Consider the following 26,464-nt stretch of genomic DNA (forward strand, 5'->3'; position numbering starts at 1 on the left):
CGAGAGGCTGAGGCCAGTGGCGCACGCCGTCGCCTTGTGGGCTTCTACTCGGACGCTCCTCTCTTCTGCCTCCGCGCCCCGGTCCCGGCGGGCCCTCAGGTGAGCGGCCGCTGCCCGTCTGGCCGGGCCCTCCCGTGGCGTGGGACGGCGCGCGGGGCCGTCGCCCCCCGGTCCGCGGCCCAGGCGGGCTGGGCCGGCTGTAGCAGGTCCGCGCGGCCGGGGGCTGCCCCGCGGTGCCGCGGCGGAGCTGGGCCTGGGTGCGGAGGTGGGCAGTGCGGGGGCGGGGCGCCCCGCGGGGGTTTGAAGCGCCTCAAGTGACTGGGCGGGATCGCGCCGTTTCGCGTCCCGGAGACTTTTAGGCCGGGGTGTGTAGATTGGGCCCCACTTCCCCGATTGTGGTCCTGGTCGCCCCCGTGGGAGTAGAAGGCACGGTAGTTTTTACAGTCCACCGCCTCGTCACTTCTGGGATGCTGGACCGAAGTCGGCGGTGGGGATGAGCGGGCGTCTGGTCCTCGGCCCCGTCGCCGTCCAGGTGTGGGGGTTAAGCGGTCTTTGCGGAGCTGAGTGGGATCGGCGGCTGTCTGGAGTCGCCCTTGTGTGGGGCATTTACTTTTTGGGAAGGCTGGTGTCTGCGATTTCCCCCTCAGGAGAGTTGGGAGGAATTCGTGAGAGTAAGGGGTTGGCGGGGAAATTCTCAAGGGCGACTGCAGTGTGCATTATTTATTTTTTGGAAAAGAAGTTGGAAATTAGGGTGGTAGACAAAGTAGGTGAAATTCAATTGGGTCAGAATTCTGACACGCTGGATTCATCCTTTGGTTGATATTAGAAGACCTGCAACTGGAATGTATGAAATTCACTTTTAAAACTTTTAGGGGCTCACCAGCGTAGGAGTTCCAGTGATGAGAGACTTCAGCCTCTGAAGCTGGAGTTTATACCTTCTATTCAATTTGGCTACCGTAAAAGTGGCCTAGTCAAAATTCTGTGCTATGAAAATCTTTATTTTTATTTACTTATTTTTAGAGATTTAGTTTTAAGTAATTTCCACAATGATCATGGGACGTGAACTTGCAACCCTGAGATCCAGAGTTATATGCTCTACTGACTGGGACCCCCAGGTGCCCTTGAAAATTTTCATATTTATTAAAAAAATTTTTTTAAGTTTATTTTGAGAAAGGGAGAAAGAGAATCTCAAGCAGGCTCCCAGCTGATAGCGAAGCTTGAACTCAGGAACCTGAGATCATGACCTAAGCGGAAATCAAGAGTCAGGCTTAACTGACTGGCTACCTAGGCATCCCGTTTATTATTTTTTAAAGTTTATTTATTTATTTTGAGAGAGAGAGAGAGAGAGAGAGAATCCCAAGCATTCTCTGAGGTGTCAGTGTGGAGCCCATTGTGGGACTTGATCTCATGAACAGTTAGATCATGACCTGAGCCCAAATTCAGAGTCAGAGCTTAACTGAACCAGCCAGGTGCCCCTGAAAATCTTTATTTTAAAATAAGAATAACAAATTGGCAGTAGGACTTTAAAAATTCCTAGTATAAAAATGGTCTCTATGTACCATAAAGTAATATTATTAGCTTTAAAAGTCAAGGAAGGGCCACCACCCCTCTTAGTTTCTAATAGGGAAATCAGTGTGACTAATACAAAGTGATGGATAATATGGTATAAGCTTGACTGACTGTTGGACACAGGTCAGGTAGTTAGTGGCTACAGATAGCACAGAGGATTGGTGAGTGGGGGGGTTAATTCATTTCAGTTTTTTGTTTCATACCATTTGTTTTCATCTCTGGTACTAGCTAGTAATAAAATTGTAGGGAAAGTTAACAAACTGCTTGCTTAATTAATAAAACCTTTTGTATTAAAAGAAGCCAGGTGAGGGTCACCTGGGTGGCTCAGTTGCTTGAGCATCATGGTCTCAGATCAGGTCATGATCTTGTGGTCCATGAGTTCAAGCCCCAAGCTGGGCTCTGTGCTGACAGCTCACCTGGAGCCTGCTTCAGATTCTGCTACTCCTTGTCTCTCTCTGCCCCTCCCAGCTTGTGCTGTCTCTCTCAAAAAAATAAATATTAAAAAAATTTTTTTAAAGTCCAGGTGAATATTTTTAGTTTTTGCATACACATTTTTTTTAGGTTTTGCTTACCCATTTTTAAAAACTAGAATAACTAGAGGTATGGCTGGGGTGAAAACTTGGAATTGGTTTGAATGAAATTAGTTAAGCCATTTGCCACTCAAGTTTCCAGTCCTCACCTTAATTCCAGTATGTATAACATAAAGCTGATTTTGCAGAGCTCCGTTTCCTAAGTCCCTTTTCAACTCCCTAACACAGGACTGACAAATCTTTCTGAGGCCCGTCTTTAAAATAGCTATAGTGCCACCTTCCTCACATGGTTTTGTGAGAATTGAATGCCAGTGTACATAATGCGTCTCTTATTGTGCTTGCTTGATATGTTCTGGTCCTGAGACTTTGAAGAAAATATACGTGTTTGTTGTTACACAGCTTGAACAGTGCCAGGTGCCGTTCTCAGTGTTTTACAAATAGGAGCTCATTTGTTCCTTGTTAGTCCTACCTCATAACAACTATATGAGGTAAGAATTATTATCCCTGTTTTGATAAAAACTGAGGCACAGTTTTAAGTTAACTACAGCTAGAAAATGGCAGTCTGAATGAGAACTGAATAGGTCTGGCTCTAGAATCTGCTTTTAACTTCTGTTGCCAAATCCTACCTAGCTTAAGAGGCTCTAATATAGTAAAACCTTGTAATCGTGTGAATTTGGATGTAATGTTATAGGGGATTGGCTTCTGGATTCCTGGAACTTGAGCTGCTTGATCGTACACAAGCCATTTTATTTCACAATAATGTAAACCTTCATTTTATTCAAATTTTTTGGATTCCCCATTTGTAGTGTGACTTTTAAAAAAACCTATCTGGACATAGGATGGTTATGATAGACCAGAATTTTATTTCAGAGGTACTTAACCTGTTCTAGTGGGTATATAGTGGCAAGCAGAATTCATTATTTTTGTAGCGTGTGCAGAAGTTTTCAAGAAGAGTTGAGCTGATTCCAGGTATAGGAGGCTATATTTTAGAGAAATGTTAGCTTGTGGGAAGATGAAGCTGGAGAGGAAGTTAGAAGGACGTGAAATGTCAAGCTATGGAGTTTTTACTCTAAGGGAGTGAAGGAACAGCTGAAAACTTCTGAGCCAGATCTGTGTTTAGAAAGAGCTCTCTTGTGATTCTAGCAAATGGACAGGGGAGTAGACACTAGAAACAAGGCAAGCATACTGATTGGGAAACTAATAAACAGTCTAGGGTAGAAGTGGAGGATTTAGGAAGTGGCCTGGGAATGGGTAGGAGGCACAGATGACCGTTTTTGTGTGGGAAGTGGGAAGATTTGGAAGTAAAAGAATGTGGTGAAGAGGGGGAAGTGCAAAATGACATGTATACCCAAGTTATGTATTACAACAGTGACCTAGCTGGTCTTTTGTTCCTTAGTTCTCTGTTAATACTGTATTTCTTTTCATACTGTTTTTTATCCTGATTTGGTTACTGTTTTCTGTTTAGTCTGAACCTATCCTGGAGTTCAAAATGCTGATCTCTCATTTTTGCCCATACCTGGCTTATTCTCTACCCTTGAACTATACGGTGTTCTCCTTATTCAGTGAAATGCTCATTAACTCTCCCTGCTGTCTATTTCTGAATCCTACCCATTTTTGAAGCATCAGCTTAGGTTCATGAAACCTTTTCTGAATGTTAAAGGCTGCGTTAGATAAAAACATTGGTTTTCAGACTTAGTTTTGTTTCCTTAGTGGAGGTTGCTCAGGGACTTTGGGGGGCCAGGATCAGATACGAGGTATATTTAGCGATCTGTGTGTCATCCCCTTCCCCAACCATCCTCACCCGGAACCCTGGACCTGAGTATTTCAAAAGGTTTCCATTTAGCAGAATTGTTTGACAAAGGTTCCACGGCTAAAAACCCTTGACAAACTTGTGCCAGGGTTGTTACCTTATTGTTGATGTTTCTTCTTTATAGTATCTAAGGGGTACCTGTTGGTAAAGGTATTTTCTATTTAATACTTTGATCTTTGGCATACTGTTGGCCTTGATTCTCTTTTATCTCTGAAATAAATTTTAGAGTAATGTAAATGTTGGAAAATACCTTTATTCTTTGATAGGTTAGTATTTTTATCCATTGTTTTAAAATTCTTTCCATTCTAGCACTCAAGAATGACCAAAAAAAGAAAACGCCAAGATGATTTTCAAAAAGTAAAACTAAAAGTTGGTAAAAAGAAACCCAAATTAGAAAATGCTACTATTACAAACTTTAAAACGAAGATTATACATCTGCCTGAGCAACTCAAAGAAGATGGAACTCTTCCAACAAACAATAGAAAACTTAACATAAAGGTAAATCATAAATACTGTTTTGATAAAGTAAGATTTTTCTTCGAAATCATCTAGAATGTTTTTTGTGAGAAGTTGTATCGATTCTCAGGGTTTATTGATGGCTGAAGTTTGGAGTTTGTCCATCAGATCTGAGCTACTACTGCAGCTTTCCCACCTCCTTCTGAAAGACTTGTGATTTCTCCCATGTATGCTTATCAGGTGTATTAATATATGATCTGGAAGTAATTTAACTTTTATCTTTCTGATGTAACAAGTTTTTGATGTGACAGTTTTCTAGCTGTTTTTATAGTTCATGAAAATCTTGTCTTACTGTGTTTTTTTGTTTTTTTTTGTTTTTTTTTTTTGAGAGAGAGAAAGAGTATGTGAGCTGGGGAGAGGGAGAAGGAGAGAGAATCTTAAGCAGGTTCCTCACCCAGTGCGAAGGCCAAAGATCTTGCTTGTCTTACTCATTTTTGAACCCATGTAACTTATAGGTTTGTAGTAAATGTATGAAGTTAATTCAGGTTTGAGCAGTTCTGTTTAAAAACTTAACAGCTTTATTGAAGTGTAATTTATGCATAATAAAATCAACCTATTTAAAGTATGCAATTCTGTAATTTTTAATATATATTTTTGCTACTGTCCCCATAATCTAATTTTAGAACAGTTTTATTATGCCAGAAAGAAACCCTGTATCTTTTAGAAGTCACCTCCAGGCAGCCAGTAATCTATTTTCTATCTATATGGATTTGCTTATTTTGGTCATTGCATATAAATGGAATAATATATGTAGTCTTTTGTTACAGGTCTTTTACTTAGTATGTTTTTGAGGTTCATCTGTGTTACAGCATGTCAGAACAATACTTCATTTCTTTGTATTGAATAGAGTTTCAGTGCATGGTTGATGTCACATTTTATCATTTGTCAGTTGATGTACATTTGGTTGCCACTTTTTGACTCCTTTGTGTAAAGCTGTTATGAGTATTTGTGAACAAGTCTTTGAAGATAAACATTTTCTAGTTTTGCTTTCAAGTTATGAAGTTTAAATAACATTGAAGAGGTATTTGAAGTTACTTCCGCCCCCCAGATTGTATAAATTATTCCACAAATAAAATTGTCCAATGTTATACTCAGAATACACACATACCCTGATAGACCATTTAATATAAGCAGAATGTGTTTGTTAAATTAAGAGTATGTAAATGCACCTACCATATGTTTGGTACATAGGTTTTTCAATAGTGATGATGGTTGTTGTCACTTTAAATGATAGCCCACAGGTAGGTTAATTCAGAAAATTCTGACCAAAAGTTATGTAACGTTTTTCTTAAGTTAAATATATTTTAAAGATAGGACAATGTTTTGGATCTTAGTAAAAGCTAAATAACATTTCAGAAGTACTTACTGAGGTAGTTTCCTCAAGGAGGGTCAGTTTATTAGCATAGTTTTTGTTAGCATGTTTATTTGAAAATGTTATAGCTAAATCTTGTATTTTTATTTTTAGGATTTGCTGTCACAGATGCATCACTACAATGCTGGGGTTAAACAAAGTGCTCTTCTTGGACTTAAAGACCTTTTGTCTCAATACCCATTTATAATTGATGCACACCTTTCAAACATATTAAGTGAAGTGACTGCTGTGTTTACAGATAAAGATGCTAATGTACGATTAGCAGCAGTTCAACTTCTTCAATTCCTGGCCCCCAAAATACGAGCTGAACAAATTTCTCCATTTTTTCCTTTGGTAAGTGCCCATCTCTCTAGTGCCATGACTCACATTACTGAAGGAATTCAGGAGGACTCTTTAAAAGTTTTGGACATTCTGCTGGAACAGTACCCAGCCTTAATTACTGGCCGTAGCAGTATATTGCTTAAGAATTTTGTAGAACTTATTTCTCATCAGCAGCTGTCCAAAGGACTGGTAAATAGAGACAGATCCCAGTCCTGGATACTTTCTGTAAATCCTAATCGGAGACTCACTTCTCAGCAGTGGAGGCTGAAAGTCTTAGTGAGACTCAGTAAATTCCTTCAGGCCTTGGCAGATGGATCCAGTAGGTTGAGAGAAAGTGAAGGACTTCAGGAACAAAAAGAAAATCCCCATGCCACTAGCAACTCCATTTTTATCAACTGGAAAGAACATGCCAACGACCAGCAGCACATCCAGGTTTATGAAAATGGGGGTTCACAGCCAAATGTCAGTTCACAGTTCAGGCTACGGTAAGAAGGATTTCAGTTATGTCCACACTCAGTTTTCCTATATTGAATTTTAACTGCTGACCATTGATGACTAATTGTGGGAAGATATGCAGTTGTCTTTTGTAGTTTTCATATAGTTACTCATGATTTGATTTTATTTACTGATGGGAGGAGTCATCTGAAAGTATTAATTTATTCATTTTTTGCAAAGCCTAATGAGAAATAAAACTTGATAGTCTCTTGGCTTTGTCATCTTAGAACTTTATTTTCTTACTAGTCTTGATCAATGTAATTGTCAATTAGGGAACTTCATTTTACTGGTACTTTACATTTAAGATTTAAATTAAACTGGGAATAATATTTTTAATCATTAATTTTTATTTTTCATTCTTACCTTTCCTTATTAGGTACCTGGTTGGAGGACTAGGCAGTGTGGATGAAGGCCTGTCATCTGCTGAAAACTTGAAAGGATTTATTGAGATAATAATCCCGTTGCTAATTGAATGCTGGATTGAAGCTGTGCCTCCACAACTAGCTGCTTCTGTTGGAAATGGTATAGAACGAGAACCTCTGCAGGTTATGCAGCAAGTTCTTAATATTATCTCCCTTCTCTGGAAACTCTCTAAACAGCATGATGAAACTCATAAATTGGTGAGAACAGGCTCTTTATTTTCTAAGTAATGCCTTTTATTATGTAAGTAATGCCTCTTAACATAAATGGGCAGATTAAAAATCGATATATTGTTACTAATTGATTATGCATTTTCCAGAAAATTCCAGTGGTATAGCTATAAGCTTGTTGCTTAGTTTAGTCCCAAAATGCAAGTTAAAATAGTTTTATGAGATGATTCTCTGAAATTTATTAACATTTTTTTTTAATGTTTACTTAGTTTTGAGAGAGACAGCATGAGTGGCGTAGGGCAGAGAGAAGGAGGCACAGAAATCTGAAGCAAACTCCAGGCCCTGAGCTGTCTGCACAGAGCCTGAGGTGGGGCTCGAGTCCAACATAGGGCTCAAACCCATGAACCGTGAGATCGAGATTGTGACCCAAGCTGAAGTCAGATGCCCCACCAGCTGAGCCACTCAGGTGCCCCTGTTTGTTTATTTAAGAGAACACAAGTGGGGAAGAGAGGGGCAGAGAGAGAATATCTTAATTAGGGTTCATGCTCAGTTTGATCCTCTGACCCTGGGATCCTGACCTGACCCGAAATCCAGAGGCAAGATGTTCAACAGACTGAACCACTAATGTACCCCACTCTGAATATTTTAATTTAAGTGAAATGCGTAAGTTAATGAGGTTATTTTCATTTGCTTTTATTAGATGTAATCACAGTAGTGTTACTATGTATTGTTTATGGCAGATTGATTATGTAGGAACGTTGTTTTCTGGAGGCCCCTTACAGGATTTAAAAAGTTGCTTGTAAGGAGTTTTTTCTAGTGTATGCCACATTGTCAATTTTAGCAGAAATGGACCGCAGTGAAGATTTTACAACTAAAGCAGAGTTGTTTTTAAGCTACTGTGATTTAGAGAAGAAATTATTTACAGACTGATTAGTACATGCTGTTTTATTTTTCTCTTGATAGGGGATATAAGATCAGAAAACACTTCAGAAAGTCATCTTTCACTGTAGTTAAGCTGTAGTTATAGATACGACGTGAGTGAAATTAACCTAAAATTCTAAGTTATATAGTAGTTTTTTTTATTAGAAAAGCTGATAGTAAAGACATGTTTCGTGATGGTTTAATTTATCTGCTGTTTGGGGAAAAAATGAATATTGGCAGCTTTTTTGAAGTGCTGTGGTATAGAGAATATAATGTATAGTCTGTGGTACAAGTAAGGAAGAACAAAATCTAAGATTAATTGGTATTAAATTAATATGATACTACACTTAAAGGGCAGCTGCTGGACCAATACTTTAAAGCCTGAAGTATCTGGTTTATAGAATTTCTTTCTTTCTTTTTTTTTTTTTTTAAATTTGAGAGACAGCATGAGCAGGGGAGAGTCAGAGAGAGGGAGACACAGAACCAAAGACAGGCTCCAGGCTCTGAGGTAGCTGTCAGCACAGAGCCTGACGTGGGGCTCGAACCCATGAACCATGAGATCATGACCTGAGCCAAAGCCGGATGCTTAACCGACTGAGCCACCCAGGCGTCCCTAGTTTATAGAGTTTCTGCAAGGATTTTTGACCAGGCAGGTGTGAATCCTTGAAGTTGCGTGCATGTGTACATAACTGACAAGGCAGTTTTTTTGTTTTGTTTAAATTTTATTTCAAGCTGAAATTTAGAATGAGTTCATAAATTACATAAAATAAGATGAAGGATAAACTAAAAATAGTATTTGATAATCTTGAAAAGCACTGTGGAATCATATTAAGGTATGTATTTCTTTTAAGAGCTTGTGCTAGCACTATTAACCCATTACCCATCATCTGTAGGGTTGTTATATGAATTGCTTTTTCAGATAGGATGGCGTTTTATTGACTACAGTTTTGAGCTTGTCTCATGATTCGTTGCATACATTGGCAAGAAATTGATCAGGGTTGGGGGTAGAGTGTATAATTTTATGAAAGCAAAGCTTACTGTCCTTTATGGGACTTAACCTATGATGGAAGCTAGTGATAATGCATACAGGTTTTTGGAAAAGTATGTTATTTGCATTCTTGAATGAATTTATTTGAAGCTGGAATAGAAAGTAAAAGTAATGGTATCAACACAAACCTTAAGTACCAGTCATTCCTTCATTTTTAGAAAACTTAAAAATTCCAAGCATTTTGGTGTTTGGTGACACATGGGCACTAATTATTCCTTTAGTAATAGTGTTTGTAACTAGATAGAATGGTGGGACCAAAGGCAAGTTCATTAATTATGCTAGTTTTATATTATGCACTGTCACTCAGATAACACTGTCAAAGCATCTAAACAGTGCTTTAATTTTATGGATATTTAAAGTTGTATGCTTTAGAACTATTCTGTGCTATTATAATATGACTATTAACAGTTCATTAACAAAGGACCCTAAGTTCAGAAGACTTTTTGCATAGACTGTTGAATGCTGCATAGAATACTAAACTGGGATACTGTTTAAAATTCAAATAAACTGAATAAAGTTTAATTCAAATAGAAATAGTATTTAAAAGCATACACTGGTAGAATTCTCAAATTTATCTTGGCAAATTGGGTATGTTGAATGGTAATAATTGGATAAGGTAAGATCCATTATTTTATTTTGTTAAAAAAATTTTTTTGGATGTTTTATTTTTTTGAGAGAGAGCACGAGTGGGGGAGGGGCAGAGAAAGGGAGACACAGAATCTGAAGCCGGCTCCAGGCTCTGAGCTGTCAGCACAGAGCCTGATGTGGGGCTTGAACCCATGAACCCAAAGATGGTGACCTGAGCTGAAGTCAGACACTTAACTGACTGAGCCACCCAGGCGCTCCAAGATTTATTATTTAGAGACAAAGTATAAATATGTATGTGAGGTACACAAGGTGACATTAAAATGCATTAATTAATTAATTGATTTTTTAAATGATGATTATGATTCCTGTAATTTTTTAATTTTTTAAAAAATATTTTTAAATTAAAAAATAATTTTAAATTTAAATCAGACAAAATTAATAAATCTGTAAATTTAATGATTAATAAAATTAGAGAACCTTTAATTTCAAATTAAATTTAATTATTTTAAATTTAAATTTATTAATTTTAATTAGTTTATTAACATTACCAGTGTGATATAATTAATAAATTTATTAATTTTAAATTTAATGTTTATGATTATGTTTCCTGTATTTTTCATTTTAATTTTTTTATTGTTTAAAAAATAAAGTTTTAAATTTACATCCAAGTTAGCATATAGTACAACAATGATTTCAGGAGTAGATTCCTTAATGCCCTTAACCCAATTAGCCTTACCCCCTCCCACGATCCCTCCAGCAACCCTCTGTTTTTTATACTTAAGAGTCTCTTATATTTTGTCCCCCTCCCTGTTTTTATATTATTTTTGCTTCCCTTCACTTATGTTCATCTGTTTTGTATCTTCAGAACATAAAGTCCTCATATGAGAGAAGTTCTATGATATTTGTCGTTCTGTGACTAATTTTGCTTAGCATGATACCTTTTAGTTCATCCACGTAGTTACAAATGATAAGATTTCATTTCTTTTGATTGCCGAGTAGTACTCCATTGTAAATGTATACCACATCTTCTTTACCCATTTATCCATCGATGGACATTTGGGCTTTTTCCACACTTTCGCTGTTGTTGATACTGCTGCTATAAATAGCATTACATTTTTTTTTTTTGTTAACCATTCTCACTGTTTCTCTCACTGACCTTCAGTTATAGCTTAGTAGTTAAGATATTGGATGACCTATAACAGCTCAAACTTTAAAGGAGGGATAAAATGGCATTCCTTGGCCTTAAATGCAAATTGTGTTCTACAGCCTAAATTGTAGCTCTTTTCTCTTAGAAAATGTATACGTCTTCTGGAACACTTGGATGGCTCCATTGGTTGAGCTTCTGACTCTTGATTTGGGCTCTGGTCATGATCCTAGGGTCATGGGATCGAGCCTAGTGTGGGGCTCTGTGCTGAGTGTGGAGCCTGCTTAAGTCTCTCTCTTTCTCTCTGCCCTTCTACCCGGCTTGTGTGTGCACTGGCTCACTCTCAGAAATTAAAAAAAAATGGGGGGCACCTGTGTGGCTCAGTTGGTTAGCATCCAACTTTGGGTCAGGTCATGATCTCCTGGTACATGGATTCGAGCCCCATGTCAGCCTCTGTGCTAGCAAAGTAGCCTGCTTTGGATTCTCTGTCTTTCTGTCTCTTTGACCTCCCACATTCGGACTCTTGACTGTCTCTTTCTCAAAAATTAAAATTAAAAAAACTTTAAGAGAATACTTCCTTGGCAGGGGAGATACCATGATCATGAAGGTGGTTTTCGCAGAGCGAGGGTTATCCATTGCACTTTGGATGTGCTGACCCCTGTGATTTCCCCAATGTGGGAAACTCGACTGCATAATTTGTGGTAGTGGGGGACTGCGTTTACGCTTTCCCCTGTAAAAAAAAGAAAAAAAAAAAGATGAAGTGAAGAAAATGCATAGGTCCTTTATTCATAAATTGGCATCTAGATAAGGTGCAATCTTAGGACATGGGCTTGCTTTTAGGTTTTGCTAAGTATATTTATATATTTATTTGCTGCACAGTTGAGAAACTTCATTTTTATCCAAGTTTTATTATGGTTTTATTTAAAGATTATTTAGAGAGAGTGTGTACACATGCATGAGCAGGGAAAGGGCAGACAGAGAGGAAGAGAGAGAATCCCAGTTAGACTCCATGCTCAGCATGGAGCCAGACATGGTACTTGAACTCATGACTGTGAGATTATGTCCTGAGCTGAAATCAAGAGTCAGATACTCAACCAGCTGAGCCACCCAAGTGCCCCTTAGCTTTGTATTTTAATGCCTGCTGTTTTTAGTTAATATACTTCATTGCCCGTGTGTCTTTTCCCTTGAGGATTGGAATTTGTGTAGTACAATGCAATCATGCCTCAGGATTTGTTGAGCATCTATAAACATGGTTATTTAAGTTCATTAAGATTTAGTTTCTTAGTCATACTACCACATTTCAGGTGCTCGGTAGCTACATGTGGCTAGTAGCTGTGGTATTAGACAACATAGATGAATAATAATTCCATCATTGCAGAAAGTTCTGTTGAATAATGTTGCTGTACAAGGTCTCAGGTGGTGTTCGAGGCTTGGGGAATATAGAGATGAACATGACTGACAAGGTTGCTTGCCCTCACAGTACTTAACTTCTGGTGGGATTGATGGATGGTAAACAAATCTATAATGTCAGTACTAAGAAGAAAGATGAAAGTAAAGCAGGGTAAGGAGAGGACATATGCTGGAACAGAGTGAGTGGGAGCTTTATTATTATTATTGTTACTATTATTATAAAGGTTGCTTACTTACTTTGAGAGAAAGAGAGAGAAAGCTCCCAGGGGGGAGCTGTTTTAAATAGATGGTCAGGAAATGCTTTCCTGGCTTTTAAGTGTCACTGAATAAAGTTACTGGAGTAAGTCTTATAAAGACCTGTGGGAAGAACCTTCTAGGCATAGCAAAGCCCTTGAAGTGAGAACGAATTTGGCATATTTGAGGCATGGTAGGAGAGCCTGTGCAAGTAAGGTACTAGGAGAATGGTAGAGATGAAGGGATAAAAATGACAGGGTCCAGATCATGTGGCACCCTATCGTCCATGGTAAGAAGTTTGGATTTTAACCTGAGTGTGGTGGAAAGACATTGGAGAGTTTTCAACAGGGAAACGGCATGATCTGAATTCTGTTTATTTAACTTTAGTATGATGAATTGGCACATAGAAACACTAGTAAACTCCCCTGTGATCCGCATCCAGCTCTGGCAAAACTGTGGAACCCAAACTTACACCGTCCATGCTATTAATGACCAGTCCTGCCCTACACACTTCTTCCCTTTCTTCCTTCCTGTGTTATTTGGAAGTGTGATTTATATTTTAAAAGATCACTCTGGCTGCTGTGCAGAGAATTGACTTTTGAGGAGGGCAAGAGAAAAAGTAGGGAGACCAGTTGGGATGCTGTACAGTAATCTCGGTAAGAGTGGTGGATTAGAATAGAACGGTAGCTGGTGTTGAAGTCATGAGAAGCAGCTGGATTCTGATAAAGCTGGCAGGACTGCTGATGTGTATAGTGAAGGAAAGAGGAGCAAGATGATGCCTGTGTTATGGTCCAAATGACAGTGTGACTGCTGGTGGGGAGAATAATTCATTCATGTTAAATTTAATATGCCTGTTAGAAGTTCAAGAAAACATGTTGAGTATATAATTACAAATTATCACAGAGAGAAGAATCTGGTAAAGGCTACTAAGGAGCTATAGGGCGACTGGCTATTTTAAACACCTCAAGTCCCACATCCCAAGAAACCTTTCAGTCCCTGGCAAAATGGTATGTATGGTTGGTTCTCTGGATAGGAGAAAATAAGAGTTTGTAATCTGGAAAAAGTGTTTCAGGTAGGAGAGAAAGATTCATGAATACTGCAAGAATATTAGAGCATTGCATTGCTCTTTGACAAGTATCTTTAGTAGGAAATAATAGAATTGCTAGGAAATAGAGTTGTGTAATGGAATACTAGTGAGAAGACCTTCTGGTATATTTTACAAATATTGCACTAGAGGTTCAAAATCAGAATTTTGTTCTTAATCACGTCTTCCCTTTTTCTTGTAAACAATAGATAAAATGCAAATAATGATAATTATTTATACCAAAAAGATCTATGGGTGAGAATAAGATGTCTTAATATTTTATTTTGATTTTAAAACTTATATCTTCTGTAATAAGCAAACAGTATTATAATGGTAGTATATAATTGAATATTAATAAGTGGTCACATTTATGCTTAAAGTTTTATTGGTTGTTTTAAATTATTATTTCTTGTAGGTTTTCTAATCTTTACTTATTTTAATAGGAGTCATGGCTTCGGAAGAATTACCTTATTGATTTCAAACACCATTTTATGAGTCATTTTCCATATGCCTTAAAAGAAATAACCAAGCACAAAAGGAAAGAGACAAATAAAAGGTATTGTGATTTCTTCCACTGTATAGACCTGAAAAACTTTTTAACCTGAAATTACCAGAAGGTAATTAGCCTTAAACTGGAACTTTGTAAACTGTGAGGGGTTTATATCTAAATTTTGTGAGATGAAAGTCAAAGTGCAGTAGTATGGCTGATCTTGAACAAGTGAGTCACTTTAAGCCTTGAGACTTCCATTTCTTTTAATTTTTAAAAATCTAAAGTGAATATTTTTCAGAGTGAGTATCAAATATCAAGTTATGTAAATAAGAATTTAATTTGTTGAGGGGGTGATTTATTTGGGAGAGAGGCACTATGGAATCTCTAAGCGAGAAAGCATCTTAAAGGTCAGCTAGTTATGTCATTTATATATGAGGTAACTGGTAATGAAACTAATATCAGTATCAGAAACAAGGATAATTGGAGAAAAATAGCTTTCTAAAACAAAGTTTTATGGATTAGAAGATGGAGTTTAAAATTGTAAGCCTGAAAACTGTTTAAAATGTTCACCTCTAGTGAGAGCAAGTAAATACAAAAACAAGTTATCTAATAAAATTTGAGAAGCAGGTACAAGCTAAAATACTAAAAGTGGCAATTCCCCAAATGAGTAAATCCCTGTATGTCAGATGATTGTTAAATTTATCAAAGTGAAGAAATTACCTGGAGAATCAATGAGACTCTTTGAACAGGGTTTAGAGGATATGCTTAGAAGGGACCATGCTGTTGGAGGCAAATAAGCTTTTCATTTCTTCATTAAATATTTTGGGTTGCTTACTATAAACAAAATATCATAATAGAGATCATCAGTTGTCTCCTTGTTCTAAGCAGTTCATAAAATTGTTTAAATCAGTCAAATCAAAAAATTTGTAAAAGAGTAAGTCAGAGAAGAATCAGGAGACAAACCACACTGATGATTTTAATAGCATTTTTTTTTTTAAAGTTTGTTTATTTTGAGAGAGAGAGTGTGTTCGCATGTATGCACAGACAGGGCAGGGGCAGAGAGAGAGATGGAAAGAGGATCTGAGGCAGGCTCTGTGCTGACAGCAGTGAGACTGCTGTGGGGCTCGAATTCCGGAACCGTGAGATCATGACCTAAGCTGAAGTCAGACGTTCAACTGACTGAGCCTCCCAGGTGCCCCAAAGAACTGAAAAGACAAAAGGAAACATAATATGGAGATAGCAACTCAGGGTAGTAGCTACTGTCTCCAGAAGTGGGAGGATAAAGAGAAGAGAGCAAGAAGCTTGGAGGAAATGCTTTGTGGCACCAGAACTCCTCGGTGGGCATGAATGTTTTTGCCACCTGAAGAGGGGCCTCTGGAGTTGGGGCCCAAAAGTTTCCTAAGGGAATTTTGGCTGGCTAGTGCTTCTTTGGGTAGTGATGATGCTGGTTTTGTGTCACAAAAACTGCAAACTGGATTCAGCTGTGGCTATTAAAATAAACTGCTGTTGACCCAAGGAAGAGTCGTTGAGTTGAATTGGCAGCAAAAGGAAGCAAAAACAGAACTAGGAAGCAAGCAGAACACTCTTCCATTTTCTTCCTACAGCTTTCTAGTCTCTTGCTAGTACCCCTTTATTGGCAGAGCTTAAGAAGCCAGCTGCGGAAGAAAAATGTGACCTAGAGTCCCAGCTCTAGGATGACAAAACAGAGTGTAGATGGGTGGGTTTCAGGCTTAGAAACAATAGTCCAATACCTGGAAGGAGGAAAATTGAGTCATACGCAACAGAAGGCGTTTTATGTAAGAGTTATTAGAATTATATAATTAACAAGTGCTTTAGGAATTTTTGGGAAGAGAAAGATCCTTGATGGGATGAACAGATACAGCTATATTGAAAAGTAGTATTTGAGCATGGATATGACTTCAGCAGGCAGAAATGAAGCAAGTGATGAAAAATTATACTAACTAGAGGAGGTAGCATATAAGAAAACTATAGGATTAGGTAATGGAGAGCATGGGACAGATCTGGGTCAAATCTGGTTTCTGCTGTTCACCAGCTTTGATCCTGAGATGTTCCTTGTCTCTGGAGTTCAGTGCCAAAAGGTCAAGGCTGAAAGATACATGAAGACTTCTGGTTAGATCAGAACTACATCTTTGGAAGATTAATTTAGTGAGTTTCTGGAGTTGGACAAATAGGTAGCTACTTTATTGATAAGATATTAGGTTTCCTACTTCCCACCCCTCAACAAACATGATTTCTTACTAGAGCAAAACTTTTTAAATCTGGTCCATGAATAAGCTTCAGAAAGTCCTAGAACTCTTGAACAGTTTTATGTGTGTGTGTTTTTTCTGATAAGAGCTTCCATATGTAATTTTCATCAAAATGAGATTAAGTATCGGTTAGGAAGTTTGGAATTTAGTAGACCATTAAATGTAAGTAAATTATCCAAGAGTGTGTAGGTGTCCAGTCATTATTCAGAACATTTTTTGAATGCTTACATGGGTAAGGCAGATAAGAGAGATAGAAACAGCACAAGTGGGGGAGGGTAGGGAGAGGATTAGACACACAATCCAAAGCAGGCTCCAGGCTCCAAGCTGCCAGCAAGACCCTGATGCAGGGCTTGAACTCACAAACTGTGAGATCATGACCTGAGCTGAAGTGGATGTTTAACCAACTCAGCCACGCAGACGCCCTTGTGATAAAGTTAATGAAGGAAGAGTTTAGGGTAATATGAGAGTATATAATAAGGAGCTTGTCCTGATCTTTTAAGAGGGAGTAGAGTTGTAGGGAAGGCTGCCCTGATGAAATAATTTGTACCAAGATATGAACGGTCAAAAGGAGTTAACTTTATGAATAGGTCGAGATGATGAAATTGTGGAATATTTTTTTAAGATTTTATTTTATTAATAAATAATTAATATCTAATTTTGAGAGACCGAGCATGAGCAGGGAAGGGCCAGAGAGAGGGAGACACAGAATCTGAAGCAGGCTCCAGACTCTGAGCCGTCAGCACAGAACCCAGTGTGGGGGTTGAACTCACGAACTGTGAGATCATGACTTGAGCTGAAGTCAGATGCTTAACTGAGCCAGCTAGGTGCTCCCCAAATTGTGGAAATTTTAAAATTAAATTTGTTTCATCACAATAAGTCTACTCTTTAATCCCCATCCCCTATTTAACCCATTCCTCTACCCAGTTCCCCACTGGTAACCATCAGTTTGTTCTCTGTAATTAAGAGTCCGTTTCTTGGTTTGTTTCTCCTCCTCTTATTTTTTTTATTTTTTATTTTTGCTGATGTTTTTGTTGTTGCTCTTTTGTTTTTTGTATTTGTTCTTAAGCTTTTTCCACGTGAGTGAGATCATATAGTATTTGTCTTTCTCTGACTTACTTCGCTTAGCATTATCCTCTTCATTTCTATCCATGTTGTTGCAAATGGCAAGATTTCATTCTTTTTTATGGCTAAATAATATTCCGCACCCACGCGTGTGTCTTTCTGTGTGTGTATACATACATACACAATGCCTTCTTTATCCTTTCATTTTTTGATGGATGCTTGGGCTGTTTCCATAGTGTGGCTATTATAAATAATGCTTCAGTAAACATATGGGTGTATGTATCCCTTTGAATTAGTGGTTTTGTATTTTTGGGGTAAAGACCCAGTAGTATGATTCCTGGATCATAGGGTAGTTCCATTTTTAGTTTTTTTTTTTTTTTTTAAAGGAGGCTTCATACCCAGTGTGGAGCCCAGTGCAGGGCTTGAACTCAAAACCCCAAGATCAAGATGTGAGCTGAGATCAAGAGTCTGACACTGACTGAGCCACTTAGGCACCCCTATTTTTAGTTTTTTGAGGAGCCTCCATGCTGTTTTCCACAGTAGCTGTATCAGTTTGCATTCCCACCAGTGGTACATGAGTTCCTTTTTCTTCACATCCTTGTCAGCACTTGTGTCTTCTGTTTTTTATTTTAGCCATTCTGACACTTGTGAAGGGATACCATATTGTAGTTTTGATTTGCATTTCTTTGATATTGAGTGATGTTGAGCATCTTTTCATGTGTCTGTTGGCCATCAGCCATCTGTATGTCTTCTTTGGAGAAATGTCCGTTCATATCGTCTCATTTTAAATTGGATTATTTGTTTTTTTTAGGTATTGAGTTGTATCAGTCTTTTATATATTTTAGCAAGTAACGCTTTATTGGGTGTCATTTGCAAATGTCTTCTCCCATTGTGTAGATTGCTATTTAGTTTTGTTGATTGTTTCCTTTCTGTGCAGAAGTTTTTTATTTTTATGTAGTCCCAGTTGTTTACTTTTGCTTTTATTTCCCTTGACTCAGGAGACCTATCTAGAAAAATGTTGCTATGGCCAGTGTCAGAGAGATTATTGCCTGTGCTCTTGTCAAGGATTTTTATGGTTTCAGGTCTCACATGTAGGTCTTGAATACATTTTGAATTTGTTTTTATATATGGTATGAGGAAGTGGTCAAGTTTTATTCTTTTTGCATGTAGCTGTCCAGTTTTCCCAACACCATTTGTTGAGGAGACATTTTTTCCATTGTATATTCATTTCTCTTTTGTCCAAGATTAACTGACCATATGTGGGTTTATTTCTGGACTTTTTATCTTACCCCTGTCTGAACTGCATTTCTATCCCAGTACCATATGTTTTGATGACCACTGCTTTGTAATATAACTTGAAATCTGGAATTGTGATACTTCCAGTTTTGTTTTTCATGATTGATTTGGCTATTCAAGGGCTTTTGTGGTTCTATACATATTTTAGGATTGTTCTGTGAGAAATGCTCTTGGCATTTTGATAGGGGTTGCATTGAATGTGTAGGTTGGTTTAACCAAGTTGGTTTCCATATGACACCCAGTGCTCTTCCCCTGTTGGGAGTCTTTTGATTACTGATTGAATTTGATTGCTGGTAATTGGTTTGATTTTCTTTCTTCCCTCTTTAGTTTTGGTAGGTTATGTTTCTAGGAATTTATCCATTTCTTCTAAATTTTCCCTTTGTTGGCATATATGTTTCATAATATTCTGTTACAGTTGTTTGTATTTCCAGGGTGTTGGTTGGTGTTTCTTCTTTTTCATTAGTCATTTTATTTGGGTCTTCTCTCTCTCTCTCTCTCTCTTTTGATGAGTCTTGCTGGAGGCTTATCAGTTTTTGTTGATTTTTTTTTTTTTTTGAAGAACCAGTTCCTGGTTTCATAGTTATGTTCTATTTTTTCTAAATTTCTGTATCATTTATTTCTGCTCTTCTTTATTTCTTATTTTTTTCCTTTTGCTGGCTTTGGGTTTTGTTCTTCTTATAGCTTCTTTCGGTATAAGGTTAGTTTGCTTATTTGAGGTTTTTCTTCTTGAGGTAGGCCTGTGTTGCTATAAACTTCTTTTTAAAACATTTTAAAGAAACATTAATAAAGTATTTTTTAAAGTTTTATTTTTTGAGAGAGAGAGAAAGACAGGAGCATGAGTGGGGAAAGGGGCAGAGAGAGAGAGCAACAGAGAATCTGAAGCAGGCTCCAGGCTCCAAGTTGTTAGCACAGAGCCCCATGTGGGGCTTGAACCCACGAACCATGAGATCATGACCTGAACTGAAGTGGAATGCTTAACCGACTGAGCTACCCAGGCGCCCCTATATAAACTTCTTTCTTAAAACCACTTTTGCTGCATCCTAATGATTTTGGACTGTTGTGTTTTCATTTTCATATAATTTCATTTCATATAATTTTTGATGTCCTCTGATTTCTTGATTGACCCATTCATTATTTAACAGCATATTATTATTATTTTTTTAAATAAACTTGCTCCCTTTTTTTTTTAAGTATTTATTTTTGAGAGAGACAAGTATGAGTGGGTAAGGGGCAGAATGAGAGGAAGACATGCAATCCAAAGCAGGCTGAGCTGTCAGCACAGAGCCCAATGCGGTGCTTGAACCCACAAACTGCAAGATCATGATCTGAGCTGAAGTGGGATGCTTAACTAACTGAACCACACAGGCACTCCTAAGAGCATGATATTTAACCTTCATGTATTTGTGCTCTTTTCAGATTTTTTTTTCCTTGTGGTTCAGTAATAATTTGATAGCATTGTGGTCAGAAAAGATGTATAGTAGAGGTTTGATTTTTTTTTTTTTTAATTTGTTGAGACTTGTTTTGTGGCCTAATATGTGATCTTTTCTGGAAAATGTTCTGTGTGGACCTGAAAAGAATGTGTATTCTGCTGTTTTAAGATAGAATGTTCAGAATATGTTAAATCCATCTTGTCCAGGGTTTCATTCAAAGCCACTATTTCCTTATTAATTTTCTGTTTGGATGACCTGTTCATTGATGTAGGTGAGCTTTTTTTTGTTCTGTTTTGTTTTTGAGAGAGAGCACTAGTGGGAGAGGGGCAGAGAGAGAGGGAGATGCAGAATCTGAAGCAGGCTCCAGGCTCTGAACCATCAGCAGAGCTGACACAGGGCTTGAACTCATGAACCATGAAATCATCACCTGAGCTCAAGTCAGACGCTTAACCGACTAAGGCACCCAGGCGCCCTACAGGTGCTTTTAAAGTCCTTATTATTATTGTATTACTCTCGGTTATTTCTTTTATGTTTGTTATTAACTGTTTTATGTATTTGGGTGCTTCCATGTTGGGTGTGAAAATACTTATAATTTTTATATCCTTTTGTTGGATTGCCCTATTTATTACTTTATTATTACATAGTGCCCCTTTTTGTCTCTTGTTATAGTCTTTGTTTTAAAGTCTATTTTGTCCAATATAAGTATTGCTACCTTGGTTTTCTTTTGACATCCATTTGCATGATAAGTACTTTCTTCATCCCTTCACTTTCAGTCTGCACATGTCTTTAGGTCTGAAATGAGTCTTTTGTAGGCAGCAAATAGATGGGTCTTGTTTTTTAATCCACTATCACCCTGTGTCTTTTGATTGGAGCATTTAGTCCTTTTACATTCAAAGTAAATATTGGGTGGATGTGTACTTATTGCCATTTTGTTACTTGCTTTATGGTTGTTCCTGTAGTTTTCTGATCCTTTCTCTTGCTCTCTTTCATGATTTGTTGGCTTTTTTTTAGTGATGTACTTGTATTCTTTTTTCATTATTCTATGCAGATCTATCACTGCTGTTTGATATTTGGTTATCATTAGGTTTGCACATCTTTTGCATATAGTCTATATTGAGTTGATGGTCACTTAAGTTTATACCTGTTATTTACTCCTCTTCCCATGTTGTAGGTATATGATTTCATATTTTACATCCTTATTTTATGAATTCCTTAATGAATATTTACAAATATATGTGTTTTCTACTTTTTGTATCTCACTTATGGTCTTCATTTCCATTCAGAGCCCCCTTTAGTATTCTTGTAGGGCTGGTTTCGTGGTATGAGTTTCTTTAGTTTTTCTCTGACAAACTCTTTATCTCTCCTATTCTGGATAGAGTATTCTTGGCCACAGATTTTTCCCTTTCAGCACCTTGAATATATCCTGCTGTACTCCTTTATGACCTGTAAAGTTTCTCCTGAAAAGTCCACTGATAGCCGTGTAGGGTTTCACTTGTATGTAACTTCTTCCTTTCTCATTCTCCTTTTAAAGTTTTGTCTTTATCACTACTTTTAACCTTTTTAATTACTATGTGTGTTGGTGTGGATGGCCATAGTTTGAATTTTTGGAGGTTGGGGGGGGTGGTCTCTGCTTCCTGGATCTGGATCTCTGTTCCTTCCCCCAATTAGGGACGTTTTCAGGTATTATTTTTTTCAAATAAATTTTTTGTCCCCTTATCTTCTCTTCTGAATATCCATGTAATTAATGCAAGTGTTATGCTGGATGGAGTCACTGAGTTCCCTAAGACTGTCTTCAATTTGCATAAGTTTTTTTCCTCTTATTTGCTCAGCTTGTTTACCTTCCATTACTCCGTCTTCCAGGTCATTCATTCATTCCTTTGCTTCATCTAGCCTGATATTTATTCCATCCAGTGTATTTTAAATTTCATTTTCTGTGTTTTTGATCTCTGATTAATTCTTTTTATTCTTTGTGTTGACAGTCTTTCTCTAATCCAATGTGTGTTTTTTTTTCTTTTTTTTTTAAGTAACCTTCACTCTCTGTTGGAAAGTCCAATATGGGGCTTGAACTAATGACCCTGAGATCAAGACCCCAGCTGAGATCTAGAGTCAGATGCTTAACCAGCTGAGCCACCCAGATGCCCCTCTCCTGTATCTTAAATTCTCTGTGAGGCATATTATATTTGTTTCAATTTGGCCTCTTGCTGTGGTTTGGTTCTGGTCTTTTATTTGGGAGATGTTTCTGTGTCTCCTCATTTTGTCTGACTTCCTGTGTCTGTTTCTGTCTGTTAGGAAAGTCAGCTGTTTCTTTTGCTCTTAACAATAACAGAAAGAAGAGGTCCTGTAGTGCCCTGCAGTGCAGTGTCCCCTGTTTCCCCAGGCCTGGTGCTTTAAGTGTCTCCTATGTGTTTTGTGTGGGCTCTCCTTTCGAGTCTTGGCCTCTTTTTCCTTCAGTGTTGTTTACAGAGGCTCTGTTTGCTTATTGTGTACAGTGTTTGGTCCCTGGCAGGGGTGAGACACTGTTTGTTTAAATGTTTATTTGCTTTTTTTTTTTTTTAATTTTTTTTAACGTTTTATTTATTTTTGATACAGAGGGAGACAGAGCATGAGAGGGGAAGGGGCAGAGAGAGAAAGACACAGAACCGGAAGCAGGCTGCAGGCTCCAGGCTCTGAGCCAGCCGTCAGCACAGAGCCTGACGCGGGGCTCGAACCCACGAACGTGAGATCTGACCTGAGCTGAAGTCGGAGGCTTAACCGACTGAGCCACCCAGGCGCCCCAATGTTTATTTGCTTTAGAGAGAGTAGGGGAAGGGCAAGAGAGAGAGGGGGAGACACAGAATCCGAAGCAGGCTCCAGGCTCTGAGCTCTTAGCACAGGGTCTAACATGGGGCTCGAACCCATGAACTGTGAGATAATGACCTGAGCCAAAGTCAGCGCTCAACTGGCTGAGCCAGCGAGGTGCCCCTGGGTGGGACACATTTTAATAAGGGGTATAGTGGTCTGTTTATGAAAGGAGACTTGCCCTACTGCTGCCAGAACTGATGTCCTGCAAAACATAGGTGTCAGGAGATGTGGTATTGTGTCAGGAGGTGTGCATTGGCAGAGTTTGTGCTGGGCTTCTTGGGGAGGGACCAACAACACTAGGACTCAGGCCTGCATGTGACTGGGAAGAGCATACCTGCTGAATTGCTATGGGGGGGCCATGTTGGGTACGGTGGAGGGTGTAGGATGTTTTGGCAGTGATGGGATGTAAGGAGGTTTGGCAAATTAGGCTAGGAGTGTTAGCACTGGGCTGTTTCCTGCTGGTGGTGGTTGTTTATGCTGAAGGGAGAAGAGGTAAATGACCCCTGCCAGGTCCTTTGTTCCTGGAGGGGTCTCACTGTGATCTCTGCCTCTGGGCCTCGCTTTGAGATGAACAAATCACAAATCACTCTCCCTCTTTCACTTGCTGATTCTATGCTGTATTGGCAGGGGCTGTTTGTCCTGCTCTCCTTTATCTCGAGAGCTCTGTTTCCTAATGTCTTTTGGGCTTTCTCAGAGCCAACTTTGCTGATTTTTTAAATTTCAGGCTTTAAGTCCCGCTTGTTTTTGAGAAATACAAAATTCCCCTCTCATTCTCCAAGGCAAATATTCCAGAGCTTCATCCTCTCTGTTCAAGGGCTCCCCAGTGTGAAAGTCTGTTTTCTGCCCTTCTCTATGCCACCATCTCCCTCTCCATTGTGCCAAATAGCCATGGTCCATTTCGCTTCCAGACTGTGTCCTTTCTATCTTCTTTAATATGTCCCCTTCCTTGTCTGTAGTTGTGGAATTTGTTCTGCTAGTCTTTGGGTCGTTTCCTAGGTAATTTACACTGATATGGTTGTTATTTAGTTGTATCTGTGGGAGGAGCCGAGCTTGGGTTCCTCCTACTCTGCCATTTTCCCAGCCAACTTTTTCAGTTGTGGAATTTTTAGCAAAAGTACATTGGCAGTGTAACTAGCCTAGTCTTCCTAAGATTCCCCAGGGATTCATTTTTAGGGATTCGGGATTGCTCTTTTACTTCTATAGAGAGCTGTGTTGAATACTTAGCGTATAACCTATGGAGGGCAACAAAAGTTAAAAGTTAGGGGAGACAACATTGGCTTTGGCCAGTGGTCTTTACTATTATTCATGTAGCTCCAGTCAATTTTTTACCTGATGTCTAATTTTGTTTTTAATCTTTAGTTCAAATACCAAGGATAGTATTGATTTTTATTGTGGTAAAATATACATAACATGAAATGTTTTTTAAAACCTTTAAAAAAAATGTTTATTTATTTTGAGAGAGACCATGCATGTGCAGGTTGGGGAGGGGCAGGGAGAGAAGGGGGTAGAGAATCCCAAACAGGCTCTGTGCTTTTCAGCATAGAGGCCCATGTGGGGCTTGATTTCATTAATTATGAGGTCATGACTGGAGCCAAAGTTGGATACTTACCCAGCCGAACCTCCCAGGTGCCCCTTTATCTTTTTAACTTGATCACTTTTATGTGTAGGATCCAGTAGTATTAAGTATATTTACATTGTTATGCAGCCATCACCATCACCCTTTCGAGAAATATTTTCATTTTCCCAGATTGAAAGTCTGTACCTGTTAAAAAATTAACTCATTATTGTCCCCTACCACGAGTTCTTGGGAACCACTGCTCCACTTTTTGTCTCTAATTTGATTCTTCTAGGTATTTCATGTAAGTAGAATCATAAAATATTTTTCCTTTTGTGTCTGGTTTAATTTCACTTAAGATAGTATCTTCAAGGTTCATCCATATTGTAGCATGTACCAGCATTTCATTCCTTGTTTTTTTTTTAAGTAGATTTTATTTTTTGGAACAGTTTTAGTTTCATACTAAAATTGAGCAAAAGGTACGTACAGAATTGTCATGTATTCCTGCTCCCAGAAATGCATAGCCTTTCTTCCATCCTGCACCAGAGTTTTACATTTGTTAGAATCTATGAACATACATTGACACATCTGAGATCTGTAGTTTACTTTAGGATTCCCTGGTGATACTACAAATTGTGAGTTTTGACAAATGTATAATGAACTGTATCTGTCACATTAGTATCATATAGGATAGTTTCACTGCCCTAAAAATCCTGTTCTCTGCCTATTCATCCCTCCTTTATGTTTTTTTTTCATGACTTTATAGCTGTTTTTATGTTTATATATTCATTTTTGAGAGAGCGCCAACACTAGCTAGTATGTGCGGGCGGGGGGTGGGGGTGGGGGTGGGGGGGCGGAGGCCGAGAGAGAGGGAGACACAGAATCTGAAGCAGACTCCAGGCTCCAAGCTGTCAGCGCAGGCTCCAATCCAAGAACCTAACCTAATTGGGAGATGAGCTGTAGTCACATGCTCAGTGAGCCATCCAGCCACCCTGATAGCTCTTTTTAGTGCTAATTAATGTTCCATTTTCTGGGTAGGTCATAGTTTATGTATGCATTCCCCTGCTTCCTGAAGGATCTCTTGGTTGCTTCCATGGTTTCCTTTTTAAGGCTAAATGATACTCCACTGTATGTATATACCATATTTTGTTTATCCATTCACCTGTTAATGGACATTTGGGTGGTTTCCACCTTTTGGTTACTTGTAATAATGCTGTTGTAATCATTGGTCTTCAGCTATCCATTTGAGTTCCTGCTTTCAGTTCTTTCATGTATATCAAAGAATATAATTTTATCATTGAAAATACTGACATTTTAAACATGCAGTGTAGTCATGTAGATGTAGATGCATGTAGTCATATTTAAGAAAACTTTCTTTTTTCGCTCAAAGTGTATGAACCTATGTGGTGATTGTTTTAATAAGGTAATGCTAATATGTACTGGGAACAGATACTATAATTGAACTAACATGAGTGCATTCCTTGGTGAGTTATAGATGCAGTGGTTACACAAAAGAAACTATTTGCTGCAAATAAGGAGATCATGGGGAATAGCTTCCAAATCCATGACTCCCTGAATATGGGTGAGTGGGTTCTTTTTATTTGGGGTTTAGGATAAATATTCAGAAAGGGGAGGTTTGTCATTGCATGTATAGGCATGCATAAATTTGTGCAAACATTTAGAAAACATGCCTGTACGTGTATGCTGTGCCCTTTCTAGGGTAGAGACCTTAATATTGTAATGACACAGTGGTAACTGACAAGGGAAAAAGGCTTCAGGCAAGCTCTGAAGATATAAACTGGATGGGTTCTTAAGTTCCTTATCTCCAGTAAGAATTTGGGACATTGCTTACTTTTGAAACAGCACCGGGAGTTTTATCACTGATTTATTG

General features: G+C 38.3%; 1 protein-coding gene and 1 non-coding gene across 3 annotated transcripts in view; both read left to right on the top strand.

Annotated features, from left to right (window-relative positions):
• The window catches only part of TEX10 (testis expressed 10), a 64,014-nt gene that overhangs the window by 298 nt on the left and 37,252 nt on the right, over positions 1–26,464 (top strand). For both annotated transcript variants that reach the window (XM_029919881.1, XM_029919882.1), the window contains 5 exons: positions 7–99; positions 4,219–4,407; positions 5,891–6,603; positions 6,990–7,233; positions 14,076–14,188. In XM_029919881.1, the coding sequence (XP_029775741.1) occupies positions 4,228–4,407; positions 5,891–6,603; positions 6,990–7,233; positions 14,076–14,188 (1,250 nt within the window). In that variant the 5' untranslated portion in view covers positions 7–99; positions 4,219–4,227. Of the gene's footprint in view, positions 1–6; positions 100–4,218; positions 4,408–5,890; positions 6,604–6,989; positions 7,234–14,075; positions 14,189–26,464 lie in introns of those variants that run through there.
• Positions 11,475–11,637, top strand: LOC115277192. The gene has a single exon (XR_003902295.1). It is a non-coding gene; the product is annotated as a U1 spliceosomal RNA (small nuclear RNA).

Source organism: Suricata suricatta, chromosome 13 (genome assembly GCF_006229205.1).
Source record: "Suricata suricatta isolate VVHF042 chromosome 13, meerkat_22Aug2017_6uvM2_HiC, whole genome shotgun sequence".
Classification (NCBI taxonomy): Eukaryota; Metazoa; Chordata; class Mammalia; order Carnivora; family Herpestidae; genus Suricata; species Suricata suricatta.